Consider the following 14,311-nt stretch of genomic DNA (forward strand, 5'->3'; position numbering starts at 1 on the left):
AAAATTTGAAAGAAATCAACAGCCTAAGATGACTGGGTCATCCGCGTACGATAGACTGGTCATCCAATCTCTGACCCAATGTGCTCCCTAGGAAACCCGTCTAAAAATAGCAAACTCCGACGTTGAGCCAATCAGTCCTCACCTAGCCCGTAATAACACGGTTAATCTTCAACTGATTACAGAACTTAAACCCTCTTCAAGCCAGCGGCGGTTGGATGGATCACGTGGTACCCGTAGTTTGGGAGAGGAAACTTGTACTTGAGTTGTACATTATTGTGTACTCAGGATCCGTATACTAGATGAAGAAACGTGTACTTGAGTTGTACATTATTGTGTACCCAGGGTCCGTACTTTGGATGAAGAAACGTGTACTTGAGTTGTACATTATTGTGTACCCAGGGTCCGTACTTTGGATGAAGAAACTTGTACTTGAGTTGTACATTATTGTGTACTCAGGACCCGTACTTTGGATGAAGAAACTTGTACTTGAGTTGTATCCTATTGTGTACCCAGGGTCCGTACTTTGGATGAAGAAACTTGTACTTGAGTTGTACAATAATGTGTACCCAGGGTCCGTACTTTGGATGAATAAACTTGTACTTGAGTTGTACCCTATTGTGTACCTAGAGCCCATACTTTGGATGAAGAAATGTGTACTCGAGTTGTACACTATTGTGTACCCAGGGTTCGTACTTTGGATGAAGAAATGTGTACTTGAGTTGTACCCTATTGTGTACCCAGGACCCATACTTTGGATGAAGAAACGTGTACTTGAGTTGCACCCTATTGTGTACCCAGGACCCGTACTTTGGATGAAGAAATGTGTACTTGAGTTGTACCCTATTGTGTACCCAGGACCCGATGTTTTGGGAGGAAAACTGTATTAGAGCTATACTCAGGGCGACAGAGACGTTAAACTAAAGCGGCCGTGATTTGGCCGTCCACTTTGTCCGGCCAGCAAGCTGTGAAAACATGGGATGTTTAGATAACATTAGGGTCAACAGGGAGAGATTTGTCTCGTGACGTCACGTACCGGAAGTGGATATAGTGGATTACCGGGAATAAATATTTAAAAGTTGATTAATAATAAAACCCGGATTATACGCCAACATTAAGTTAATCTCTCAGTAAAATAAAACGCAAGCTGGCTGGGTTTTTATTACAGACCCATACTTAACCTTGGGTTTAATCCACTCTGTTAATGTCTAGACTGGAGCTTAACCAGCCGTATTAAGTACCCCGTACTAGTTAGCGAGATATAAAGTAGGCAGTACATAGTCCTTCTGCAACCTGTTCCAATTAATGTTCAAGGAAGCCGGCCGTTTCATACTGCATGAAGACGTCAAACATCAAACACATTAGTTAATATACGTTGTTGCTGTTTTTTTTTTTTTTTTTTTTTTTTTTTTTTTTTATACACATAAGGTCGCCAAAACATTAAACACGGTACATAATAAAAGGATTTCCGGCAGCGTTTCTTCCGGACTTTTTCCTCGGGGGGGGGGGGGGGGGGGCACTTGAAATTATTTGGGGGGGGGGAGCGGACACTGTTAAAAGTATATATTTTCTGTATAAATTCTATTTCGCTCGGGGGGGGGAGGGTACTCCGCCCCCACCCGAAGAGATGCCTAGAAGAAGAAACCCTGATTTCCGGTCATTTCCGGATCAGCATAAGGTGGCCAAAACATTAAACACATTACTTTAATAAGAGGATTTCCGAATCCCGGATCGGTTACTCAAAACCGTTCCAATAAACACTTCAAAGAGTCGTATTTGCATAAAAACTATAAATATTATTTTAACTAATCTTTCAACAAAATTTAGGAAAAAAAAATATAATTTACTATAGTTCTTAATTCTAAGTTCCACAAAAAGACAAATTATACCCGTCTCATCATTTAATGGAATTTTTTTTTTTTATCCTGCATTAAGAAACCAATAAACTATTTAATGGCATGCACAACCTGGCACGCCCCTCCCCGGGCTGTGGGGGGAGGTAACTGGTCCGACGCCGGTCTCAAAGCACGGTACGGACAAGCTAAAAATACGGTCCTTTGTAAACGGCTCGTAAATAAAGTGAGACATGACAAGTCGGGCCCACTCAATTGTTACTAATTTACGCGAAGGATCGCAATCAGCTATGATGGATTAGAAGATCGATACAAATCGATGGTATCACTCCTTTAAGATATAACGAGAAATTCAGTAGGGGAAGTTGGGTTTTTTTTTTTTCAAAGTGGGGAGCCGGTAAATCGAAGTAGCTTCTTGGTGAGCGGGAATATTTCGATGACGTGTTCAGGCTATGAGAAATGGGTTGGAGTGACACATGCCTCTTTAAACATGGACGGCGATGACGTCACGACCAACTTGAGGCCGTCTTGCACTCGGTCAAACGTGGCTTCGGGATGTTTCTTCATCGTCTGATGAGTTGAGCCGGTACTGGATCCATAATTATGTGTGACGTGGAATTCTCAACTTAAAAGGTTAATTAATATGGAATATCCTTAAACTATATATAACTTTTTTTCACTAATCTGAGAGCTTCTATTACCTCCCGAGGCAAATTGGGGCAATTATATCTATATATGCGTACATATAATATATAGAATAACTATATAGAATAACTATATATATATATATATATATATATATATATATATATATATATATATATATATATATATATATATATATATATATATATATATATAGGCTATATATGTTTAAATTGGAATAGAAAAATACAGCCGAACATTTTTTTCGTAAATTAGGTTGTTGTTTTTCAAATCTCAAAAAAAAAAAAAATAACAGTAGCGATGAAATAAGTTTGTCCCTGACACCGCCTCCAATGAACGCACTAATTAGCATAAGTTCATCAACCACGTGATGAAGAGCCCAACGTCGTCAGCTCAAGTGTGAAAGCGTTTCTTCAATGAGTCGCTTTGTTCAGTGTGTTTTCTTTACCCCGCCTGAGTCTAGCCGTTGATTGACTTCGTTTTACTCAGAAAACAGCAGGTACATTTTTTGAATGCGTGAGTCGCAGTCAGTGTTTTTAAACTCAGTCACATTTTTTAAATAAAATGTAGAGTCATGATATCTTTTAAGAGTCACATTTTTCTATTCAAGTTTGGAGTCAGGATTAAATTTCTTACAATTTAAATTGCCAGCTTGTGTGTTATAAGGAAACTTGGGATTACGTTTTCTTAATGGTTTAGTTTTAAATCTGGAATGGAACATTTTTCTCATGAATAAAGTAATGATATTTTCATTAAGTGTGATGTCTTGAGATATATATATATATATATATATATATATATATATATATATATATATATATATATATATATATGTATATATATGTATATATATGTATATATATATGTATATATATATGTATATATATGTATATATATGTATATATATGTATATATATATGTATATATATATGTATATATATATATATATATATATATATATATATATATATATATATATATATATATATATATATACATATATATATATATATATATATATATATATGCATGTATGTATGTATATACTCAGATTTATGTTTTATATTTATGCGCTTGAAGATTTATTGAATTACATTCTAGAAATTAGGTCCATAGGTATGTATCTTTGTGATACTGTTAAGTTATGATTTATTACAATTAGATCTACAATAGGATTTATTTTTTGACTAGCTATTGGTGTAAAACATGTTTCAACAAATTTTGATTTTTTCTGAATCCAATTTGAATGCGATGTTATCACATCTATAAAAGTAGAGTTCTAGCTGTAAAAATGATTGTCGTTCAAGGGTAGATAATTCTCAAACGCGAATGAAAAAGATGTCAGTTTTAAGTTGTCTGCAGACCTCTGCCATAAACCTATCGTGGACAAATCTCAGTGAAAAACGTTATCTCACACTTCAAACGTTTTTACAACAAAAAGGTTTTAGAAAACACTTTAAAATTATTATTTTTCAGACAGTCATCCGAACAAATTCCATTATTTAGGTCTGAAACTTTAAAGTCAAGCACTTAGATCTGACAAAAATTTTAAACTGAAAATTTAGGTCGAAATTATTTATTGCTTAAATAACAATCCCTTTTATTTTATTTTTTGTAGTTGACATAATAGAGTATCTTTTAAAATGTTTCAATATATGTGTACTTTCATTATTGAGAAAAAGATTTTTTATCTCAAATATATAGGCCAACACATTATTTTGTAGCCATGTTGAATAATTTCAACTCAATAGCTTTTTAGAAACTGACGCTATTTTTGAGTAAACTGAGAATGCAAAAGCTGATAAGAAAACTTTCGTGTCACAACTTGGTTTGACTAAGATATGATTTGCATTACTTCCCTTGTCTGGCATTACTTCCCTTGTCTTGCGTTACTTCCCCTTTCATTACCCCCAAGATTAAAAACCTCACATGACAAACACGTTGTTTTTGTTTTCAGATCCCCGACCGTGTCAGTCACCCAACAAACGTTGATGCTGCATCAGATAAAGATTGCTGGATGACCCACATGCCGGACGGCCCTTTGAAGTCACCACCCCACCCACCACGGCCCATACATCGACCCCCTGTTGTGTCTGAAGATTTAAACCTCACACCGTCCTGCTTAGATCCCTGGATTACCAAACTGGGAGGATTAAACGGAGGACTGTGATTATCCTGATCACATAATAGCCGTATTCTGGACGTAATTAACGAAAATAATTGTTTGCTAAAGATAGACTTTGTTTTCGGTGTTTGATTCTGATTGTTCCAAGGATTTTAATGTGAATTTCACTTGAAAGGAAAAAAAAATATGTTTTCAGATGTTGTGATAAAATAAGAAGTTTAGCTTATGAACCCGATCAACTATTGTGTCTATTTACAGAATTGTTTCCAACATTTCAACGTCTCTGTATAGCGTGCTACTGGTTGTGATAACGTTCCCAGCATCCCCTGTTATTTTTTCCCATCATCCCTTTTACATCCGGCCGAAACGGGACCTGTTGGGTAACGACAGGATAAGGACCTCACTTCACGCAAGCGGACATCTTTAACCACGTGACTGCACAGTTCACGCTTCGTTAACCTTCCCATATGGCCGACCTAGCTTTCGCCGACTGAATATGCACTTTCTCTGTCTGGGCGCCATTTGTCAAAGACACGCACTAGTCATGTATGGGAGACTAGACTATCACCCCCAAACTTGCAAGCGCTAGACTTATCTACGTGAAACCCTACCGTAATGATATGTTTACTTGGCTGAAAGTCTGGATAGTTTCATACAAGCGGACGTATGTTCGAGCCAGCTAAGGACGGGACATCAGCACTGCTTGTGAGGGACGGGCACTCCCCCCAAAGGCCCCATGCCAAACCACGCTCCTGCAAGCTCGAGCCGTAGACCTCAGAGTAATGCGGGCCTGTAATGAGAAGAGTCAGCAGAGTCTACGAGTTCAGGGCCGACGGAGTCAGCGTCACTGTCAGTTCCAGAGTCTACAGAACATTGCCTGCTACATTTTTCTTTTGACACAAGTTCTTGGTGTTGGTGAGTGGCCAGATTTTATATATATATATATATATATATATATATATATATATATATATATATATATATATATATATATATATATATATATATAAACATTTCCTTCACTATTTATTTTATTTTCTTTAAAGATAAGCTACCGTACATTAGCAGGCACATTATACAATAATCTGCTTTAGATGTTTGAAAAAAGTCAACTATCGAAACATTGCACATTCGTGGAAGGTGTAGTACCACCGTAGAGCGCGCGACAATTTGTCTAAATATCTAGTATTTGGTTCTAGAATCGAGTTAATATCTGGGTCCTCAAACCAGAAGAGATGGGGAGGGAGAATAGTTACTGGATAATCGACAGACTGTCCCTGAGTTGAACAATATGTGATGAGTTGTCCAGTTTAAAGAATTTCAGGGCAGCTGAGAATATTTCAATTTAGTTTAATATTCCGAGGTCAAAGGGTATAAATCTCAACATTGTATCATATGGTGAGGTCACAGGGTCACCAATCTAAACATCACATGCCTAGCTCCGCAGAAACTAGTTAGCCCTAATTATCAGCACGATTGACTACCAGATTAGCTTTGTTTTACCTGCAGATTGAGCTAAGTGTGTTGCAACATAATGGACTCGTTAATTTACACCTGATCACTGCAGTGAAATAACACAGCTAATGTTTTGAGTGAGTTAAAAGCTCACGTGATCTGTATAGCACTGTGTTGATTGTTTACATCAAAACAAGCCACTGTTTTCACGCTACTTGTCTCCGTGTTATTCTTGTTTCTATCCCACAATGTGATGAACCAATACAGAAACCTAAGACTTTCTCCACTTTTACATCAATGTGTTTCATTACTATTATTCTGTTTGATACGCTATTAACATTTTATACAGATCTGACAATTTTAAAATTTAGAATGAACATGTCCCCTACGTGTTGTGTTGTTGTTTTAATTGAATTCCAGAGAAATAAAATTCCAAAACGAGAAAGGTTTTTTTTTGTCAGCTCGCTGGGAATTGTCCTCATGAAATGTAAAAATAGATGACCTTGACTGTCACGTATGTTTTATCATTCTTGCGTACCCCGAGTTATCAGAAATATTCTCCTATCATATTGATGTCATCTGATTAATAACCTCTGTCAAACCATGAAAAAACTATACCAATGTATCTTAATTTAACACATTCATGTCCCAACAGCGCCACACAAGTGTCCAATTATACATACCAAATATCCACCCACCCACACAAATACCCAACCACCCACACAAATACCCAACCACCCACACACATATCCAACCCCACACAAATACCCAACCACCCACACAAATATCCACCCACCCACACAAATACCCAACCCCACACAAATACCCAACCACCCACACAAATATCCACCCACCCACACAAATACCCAACCCCACACAAATACCCAACCAGCCACAAAAATGTCCAACCACCCACACAAATATCCAACCACCCACACACATATCCAACCACCCACACAAATATCCAACCACCCACACAAATACCCACCCACCTACATGAATGTATCCACAAGTCCACGAGTCCTCAAACCACACGACTACCGTCTTTCCCCATGCAAGTCACGCACTCACACATAACCACCCACACTAATTCCGTCAGCTCACAAGAATCACTCACCCACCCCCTACCCCCCCCCCCCCCACACACACACACAACAATGTACTAAGCACTCAACCGAATAGAGCAACCTCCACGAACCGAAATGATTTGACCTGGAAAAAAAAGTCCCGATGCAGCGAAAACTGAGATGACAATGGAGGCCTCTCACGATAGCTACAGCTTGAATGATTCATTCGACAAGAAAGAAGAGTTTAATGTTGCGTTCTGTTCTGTTGGCACCATCGCCATTCAAAGACCAATCAGTGGCCGGACCCAATAAAAGACTACGGAGTTGTACAAATGGCCCATTCAGGAATTTTAACAGCCTCTTAACCATATATACATATATATATATATATATATATATATATATATATATATATATATATATATATATATATATATATATATATATATATATATATATATATATATATATATATATATATATATATACCTGCTTTAATTTAACTGATCACTTTAAAAAATAAAAATTGCCCCAATCGATGATTGCACTAATGACCTACACCCATCGATCTAAATGCACTTCTCAGCCCTTCTAGTGTCTAAGCCTCTCATTGGCACTAATTTCGGTCATTTATAGCGGCTAATTAAAATTTTTCCACTCAACACCAAATGCGGTCACAGCGATGATTGAAACTTGAATTTTCCGACCGGGCAGACCCGAGTCTTAAGATTTGAACTCCCCAAGGGGCACCACTCTAGCATCTTATCACCTTCAGTTGCCGCGCTACATTACCTAACTTGAGTTCCATTTTTTTTTCAAGTGAAACCAATCGATTTGAAACGTGTTAATTCCTTGAGCTGGTATTGATTTTAGTGGCAGGGAACTCAAGCGTGACTAAGTTGGAACGGATCTCTAGTCCCTTTCTCCCCCCTCCCCCCACCCTCGCACCTAGTGTTTAGACCTTCGTGGGCTTTTAATTAACACGACAATTAAATGGACCTGATAAAGAGTTTGTATTGTGCTCGTATAGTACACCAAGTTGTCTTTTAAACTGTTGAAAAAATTACCTGAATTAATACACTGCTGTCTTGTATTGATTGTGTAAGTATAAAAATATAAAAAATCAATAATAATTTTAAATAACTGATCTCCAAACTTTATAAAAATATACATTTATAACTGTGATTAGTTCACTGAGAAGTTTGAACAGATTTATTAGGTCGAAAGTATTTGAAGCTTAGTGTTTTTTTGTTGTTGTTTTTTTTACAAATACGTGATGTTCTATATGAGTGCATCCCATTGTAAACACATTGTAAAATGTATCTATTTGATTGTTACTTGTTCCTATACATTCACTCCATGCTGTCTTTTTGTGAATTTCCCATCGAAATAGCCCAAAATTTACTAGCTGGATTCTTGTCCTTATGACTTGAGATCATTTGTCCGGGGATATTTTGTCCTGAGATTATTTGTCCTTGATATATTTTGTCTGGGATATTTTATTTGAGATCGTTTGTCCTAAGATCATTTGCATATATATATATATATATATATATATATATATATATATATATATATATATATATATATATATATATATATATATATATATATATATATATATGTAACGAGACTATTTGCCTGTAGTGCCAAATGTTAACGAGTTCTGCTCGACAACGCCAAATGTTACCGAGTCTAACCACTCATTCTTCACAACATCGACCACAGTATAGATACTCGAAGATGCAGGTTCGCTATTGATCCTTTTATTACATGAATCAAAGAAAGGTTTCACAATAATATAATGAATCAAAAGGAATGCTTCACAATAATAGTCTGAATCAACTGACCCCCAACAGTCCTCACTAGTCTTCACATAACTGAATGCACATGTCTATCGTCCTTCTTAACACAATACGGCTAACCCGTTCAATAACCAACTTGATACTGCCACTCTCCTACTGACTGACTGAACTGATCTCGACTCATCTCATCTCCGTTCTGTCTCTCTCTGATCTCAGCCGTCGCCTTCCTATATCCCTTCGTATTCGTAATCGGATTCGTAATCGTAATCGTAATCGTAATCGATTCTAATCGTTGCATCAGAATGTTAATTACGCCGCTTCTGTCATACAGTCCGATTAATAAGCCATCTGCATCCTGTCACATCAAAGTTGACAGACCGTATTGCGTTCTTCTCGTATCGCTTCCCAAGATACTACGCCTTGGCTTTCTGATCGTTATCAGCCAACACCTGCGTTATTACATCAGTCGTGTCAAAGTTGACAGCGCTGTACTGCGTTCTTCCGTCTCTGGTAACTTCCCCTAGTTACATCCACCCCTGCCTTTTTTTGTGTGTTATCAACCACAAACAACGCTTGGCAGGTGCAGTCCTTCAAAGTCAATCGCACCACCGTAAAAAAATTTATTGTTCCACTCACTGTCAATGTCGTCACATTCGTATAAGATTGACAGTTATCCCTATTTCACATATCAAATGTGTCTACATCATCTTCCTCAGACACAAAACAGTTCTAGAATTCACATCCACCTTTTTTTTGTTTGGTGCCTTCACCAGTTCACTTGTATGACTTTTTGAACAGTCTGTTCTCATACCAGCGCGACCATGAAAGAATTGATGGTTGCTGACAAAAAATTTCGTATTCTTTCTGTTTCTCAAACTTCTCCGCGGACCACTTATCTGATGGTCTACTGTCTCTCTGCTTCTGGGAGGAACGGGATCCTCTTCGTTGCCGTTACCCTCCACTTGTGTATCGCTGTTGTTCTGTTGATGGTGACATGGTTCCGGGATGGGTATGTGAATTTCCGTTATAGTTTCCGGTTCCCTAATTGTCTTGGGTTTCCTTGTGTGTAACTGCTCTTCTTGACTATGACAATATTTCTTTAATTGAGCAATATTCGCCCACCGATCCGGTTTGGTGTGATCGATGGGTCTTATCTTAAAGGGGCCACCTGCTACTTTAGGCATCTCCACGACTTGCCATATCTCCTGTCCCCAGAGGTCGTGGATTTTGTTTCTGCCTAACGGGTGGCTACGCAGTAATACCCTGTCGTTCAGTTTGAGTGGCGGGTCCTTTGTCTGTACCGGCGGTTCCCTTCGCCGTGCTTCATGTTCTAGTCTTTCCTGTACTACCCTGTACATTTCTCTAATTCGTCTCATATGTTCATTCACATATTCCAGTGCAGTGTATGAGCCAGTCATACTCTCCTTTTTTCCTAGGAACAAGTCAAGAGGGAGTCGAGCCTCCCGTCCGAACAGCAACATGTGTGGCGAAAAGCCGGTTGTGGCATGGGGGGTGCAGTTGTATAGATATACCAACTCTGGGAGAAAATCAGGCCAACGTTTTTTCTGTTCAGGTTCTAGGGTACGCAGCAAATCATGCATGCTGCGGTTGAACCGCTCGCACTGTCCGTTTCCTTTCGGATTAAATGTGGTTGTTCTAGATTTGTTGATCCCGTAGTGGCTGCACAGTTGGTTAATTACTTCTGACTCAAAGGCCCTTCCTTGGTCAGAGTGTAATTGTCTTGGTATGCCATATTTGATGAACCAATGTTCTATTAAGACCTTTGCCACTGTTTTGGCAGTCTGATCTCGTGTGGGCACCGCCACAGTCCATTTGGTGAATACATCAGTCACTACCAACACATGTTCCGTCCCATCCGATGATTGCTCCAACGACGTAAAGTCCATAGCCACAATCTCTAGTGGTTTTGTCGCCAGTAAGTGTCCTGATGGCTGTCTCATTTTGACAACTGGCATTTTCGCATGCTGACACCTAACACAAACCTCACAATGGCGTTTGACCTCCATTTCCATATTGGGCCAGTAACACCTCCGTCGTAATATTTTGTGCGTCCTGTCCTGACCCTGGTGTCCTGCCCTGTCATGTGCCAACCTTAGCACTTCTTCTCGTAATTGTCCAGGCACCACCACCTGGTGTATTGTCCCATCTATTTGGTCATGAATTCTCCGCATGAGAACACCATCCTTTATACTGAGACGGTCCCACTGACTCAGTAGTTTCTTTGTTTCCCGACCAAATTGTTCTCTTTCCCTTTTTCCTGGGAATTTTTGTTCCTGGACGTATTTCAATAGCGGCTGTAAGCCACTATCCGTTCTCTGGGCATCTCTTATCTCTTTATTGTTAAGGCAATTAAAATCACTAATGTCCATATGACGGGGCTCTGTGGATCTGTGCTCCACCACAGTCTGCCCGTTTTGCATCACCTCTACTTCTTCAATAGAAATGTGCAAGACTTCTACTTCTTTTTCTTCATCTGCTATAAGAAGTGTATTATTTTCAACCTTTTTCATTAGTTCTAATACTTGCTTTTCTAACTGTTGATTCAATAGCCTTTCTTTTTCTATCATTTCTTCATAATTTTTCTCTGCCAACAAATTGTTCACTTGAAACTTTTCAACATCCAAGTTCATTTCACAGTTCATTTTTTCTATTATTAACAAGTCTTTTGAATTCTTAAGTTCTTCCACCAAGGCTATAGTATCTGTTAGCTTAGTTTCACAATTCTGAAGTTCAGAACGCTTCAAATCTAATTTTCCTTGTGTAATTTGAAGTTCTTTTTCAATATCTGATAATTTCTCTTCAAGTCCTGTTTGAGACTCTTTCATTGTTTGTCCCATTTTGTTTCTTAAGCCATAACCTCGCCACTCTGTAGCCTTGTCTTGCCTTACAGAGGGCGATCGTTTCACCGGACAGTACCGTGCCACATGTCCGGGTTGAGAGCAGGACAGGCCGATTGGTCGACCGTCAGCCGTCCACCGGAGCGATGGACCAGCAGGTCGCGGCTGTCCAACCTGACTATGTTTTGTCCCGTTTTTGCCCTGATTCTCTGCTGTTGACCTGCTTTCTAACCTCTCCAATCGTTGGCCAACCTTATCCAGGTGGGCCAACAGTCGAGCCATCATGGTTTCCATCGTGCCGGTCCCTGTGGGTGGGGATTGTTTCTGTTCCGGCACCGAGACTTTGTCTACCGGACAGTTCGATTGGTCCTCATCCTCGGACCTGCGGATCGCTGAGTTCCTGACCTGAAGGAAGGTCAACTGTGGGTCTTTGTAGACCGCTTCTTTCAAATATCTTCTTGCCATAGGGGTCGCCAGCCCCTCGATGAAATGGTCCCTCAGCAGGCGCGCATCCATGTCGGGTATTTTGCCTTTTACAGCTTCAAAGGCCCTGTTCATTCGGTGTGAATACTCCATCACACTCTCCCCCAGTCTCTGCTTTATACCTACAAACACCGCTAGCAGTTGCGATCCCGACCGTCTCTCCCCAAAGGTCTCCATAATTAGATCCAGCACCTTATCTGGATCTGATTGGATGGTTTTATCGTGGCATTTGACCTCTGCCCTAACCGTCTCCCCTATACTGCCCATCAGCAGTCTTAATCTTTCCTCTGGTGACATGTATCTCGAGGCCCAGGCAGCCCTGACCTCTTCACTGAACCTGTTGGTTAAGGTTGGATCACCGTCCCCGTAAAATTTGTTGATGTGGGACTCACTGGGCAGGACCACAATATGGATCGGCTTTTTGTCCAAATTTTGTCCTGGTCCCTCTGGAGGCAAAGGGTCATCCTCACCGTTGCCTATCTCTGGGCTATCTTTATCTGGCTCAGATTGTTGGGCCAGCAGGAGTTTTTGTTCTTTTCTGATATTTAAAATACCACTCCTGCGTCTGTCATTCACATTAAGGAAAAATGTTGCAGCTATGCAGCAGATAGTGTTGCCCAACAGGGAGATCATGACACATTTCCAGTGTCTAAGAGTTCCATCTATATCTTGGTTGTCATCTTTGCCTAGTATTTGTCCCACAACCAAGTTGGAGATACCAATGCCAATTATCTGGATGCTGGTGGTCAGCCCCATAGCTGTCCCCAGGGTAGTTGGTGCTACAACTAGGGGTATACTGAGCCACATGCTTGCAGCAGCAAAAGAGCATGTGACACCAAGCCAGAATGATAATGAAAGGTGTCTCATCTCTGTTCTTTTCAATTTCCTTGATTCTGATTTCAGTTTTCCCTTTTATTTATTTCCTTCAAATAAAAAAAAAAGACCTTTCTTACCGTGTGTGTATGAAAAATTTTCCTCGTTCCTCAATTTTCACTGTTCCTGAATGTCCGAATTCACACACACACTAAACACAGTTATGAACTAGATCTAGGTTGACTATGGGTGCCTAAAGCGGCTGGTCTAATTGGATTCCTCTGCCGACGACGCCAAATGTAACGAGACTATTTGCCTGTAGTGCCAAATGTTAACGAGTTCTGCTCGACAACGCCAAATGTTACCGAGTCTAACCACTCATTCTTCACAACATCGACCACAGTATAGATACTCGAAGATGCAGGTTCGCTATTGATCCTTTTATTACATGAATCAAAGAAAGGCTTCACAATAATATAATGAATCAAAAGGAATGCTTCACAATAATAGTCTGAATCAACTGACCCCCAACAGTCCTCACTAGTCTTCACATAACTGAATGCACATGTCTATCGTCCTTCTTAACACAATACGGCTAACCCGTTCAATAACCAACTTGATACTGCCACTCTCCTACTGACTGACTGAACTGATCTCGACTCATCTCATCTCCGTTCTGTCTCTCTCTGATCTCAGCCGTCGCCTTCCTATATCCCTTCGTATTCGTAATCGGATTCGTAATCGTAATCGTAATCGTAATCGATTCTAATCGTTGCATCAGAATGTTAATTACGCCGCTTCTGTCATACAGTCCGATTAATAAGCCATCTGCATCCTGTCACATCAAAGTTGACAGACCGTATTGCGTTCTTCTCGTATCGCTTCCCAAGATACTACGCCTTGGCTTTCTGATCGTTATCAGCCAACACCTGCGTTATTACATCAGTCGTGTCAAAGTTGACAGCGCTGTACTGCGTTCTTCCGTCTCTGGTAACTTCCCCTAGTTACATCCACCCCTGCCTTTTTTTGTGTGTTATCAACCACAAACAACGCTTGGCAGGTGCAGTCCTTCAAAGTCAATCGCACCACCGTAAAAAAATTTATTGTTCCACTCACTGTCAATGTCGTCACATTCGTATAAGATTGACAGTTATCCCTATTTCACATATCAAATGTGTCTACATCATCT

The 14,311-nt window shown here is 39.7% G+C and overlaps 1 protein-coding gene across 2 annotated transcripts in view; it reads left to right on the top strand.

Annotated features, from left to right (window-relative positions):
- Positions 1-4,528: 4,528 nt before the first annotated feature.
- LOC131951232 (zwei Ig domain protein zig-8) overlaps positions 4,529-14,311 on the top strand; it is a 55,556-nt gene continuing 45,773 nt past the window's right edge. For both annotated transcript variants that reach the window (XM_059313572.1, XM_059313573.1), the window contains exon 1: positions 4,529-5,556. In XM_059313572.1, the coding sequence (XP_059169555.1) occupies positions 5,424-5,556 (133 nt within the window). In that variant the 5' untranslated portion in view covers positions 4,529-5,423. The remainder of the gene's footprint in view (positions 5,557-14,311) is intronic.

The sequence above is a fragment of the Physella acuta genome, unplaced genomic scaffold, assembly GCF_028476545.2.
Source record: "Physella acuta isolate Inbredline_101_S28 unplaced genomic scaffold, ASM2847654v3 ptg000805l, whole genome shotgun sequence".
Lineage (NCBI taxonomy): Eukaryota > Metazoa > Mollusca > Gastropoda > Physidae > Physella > Physella acuta.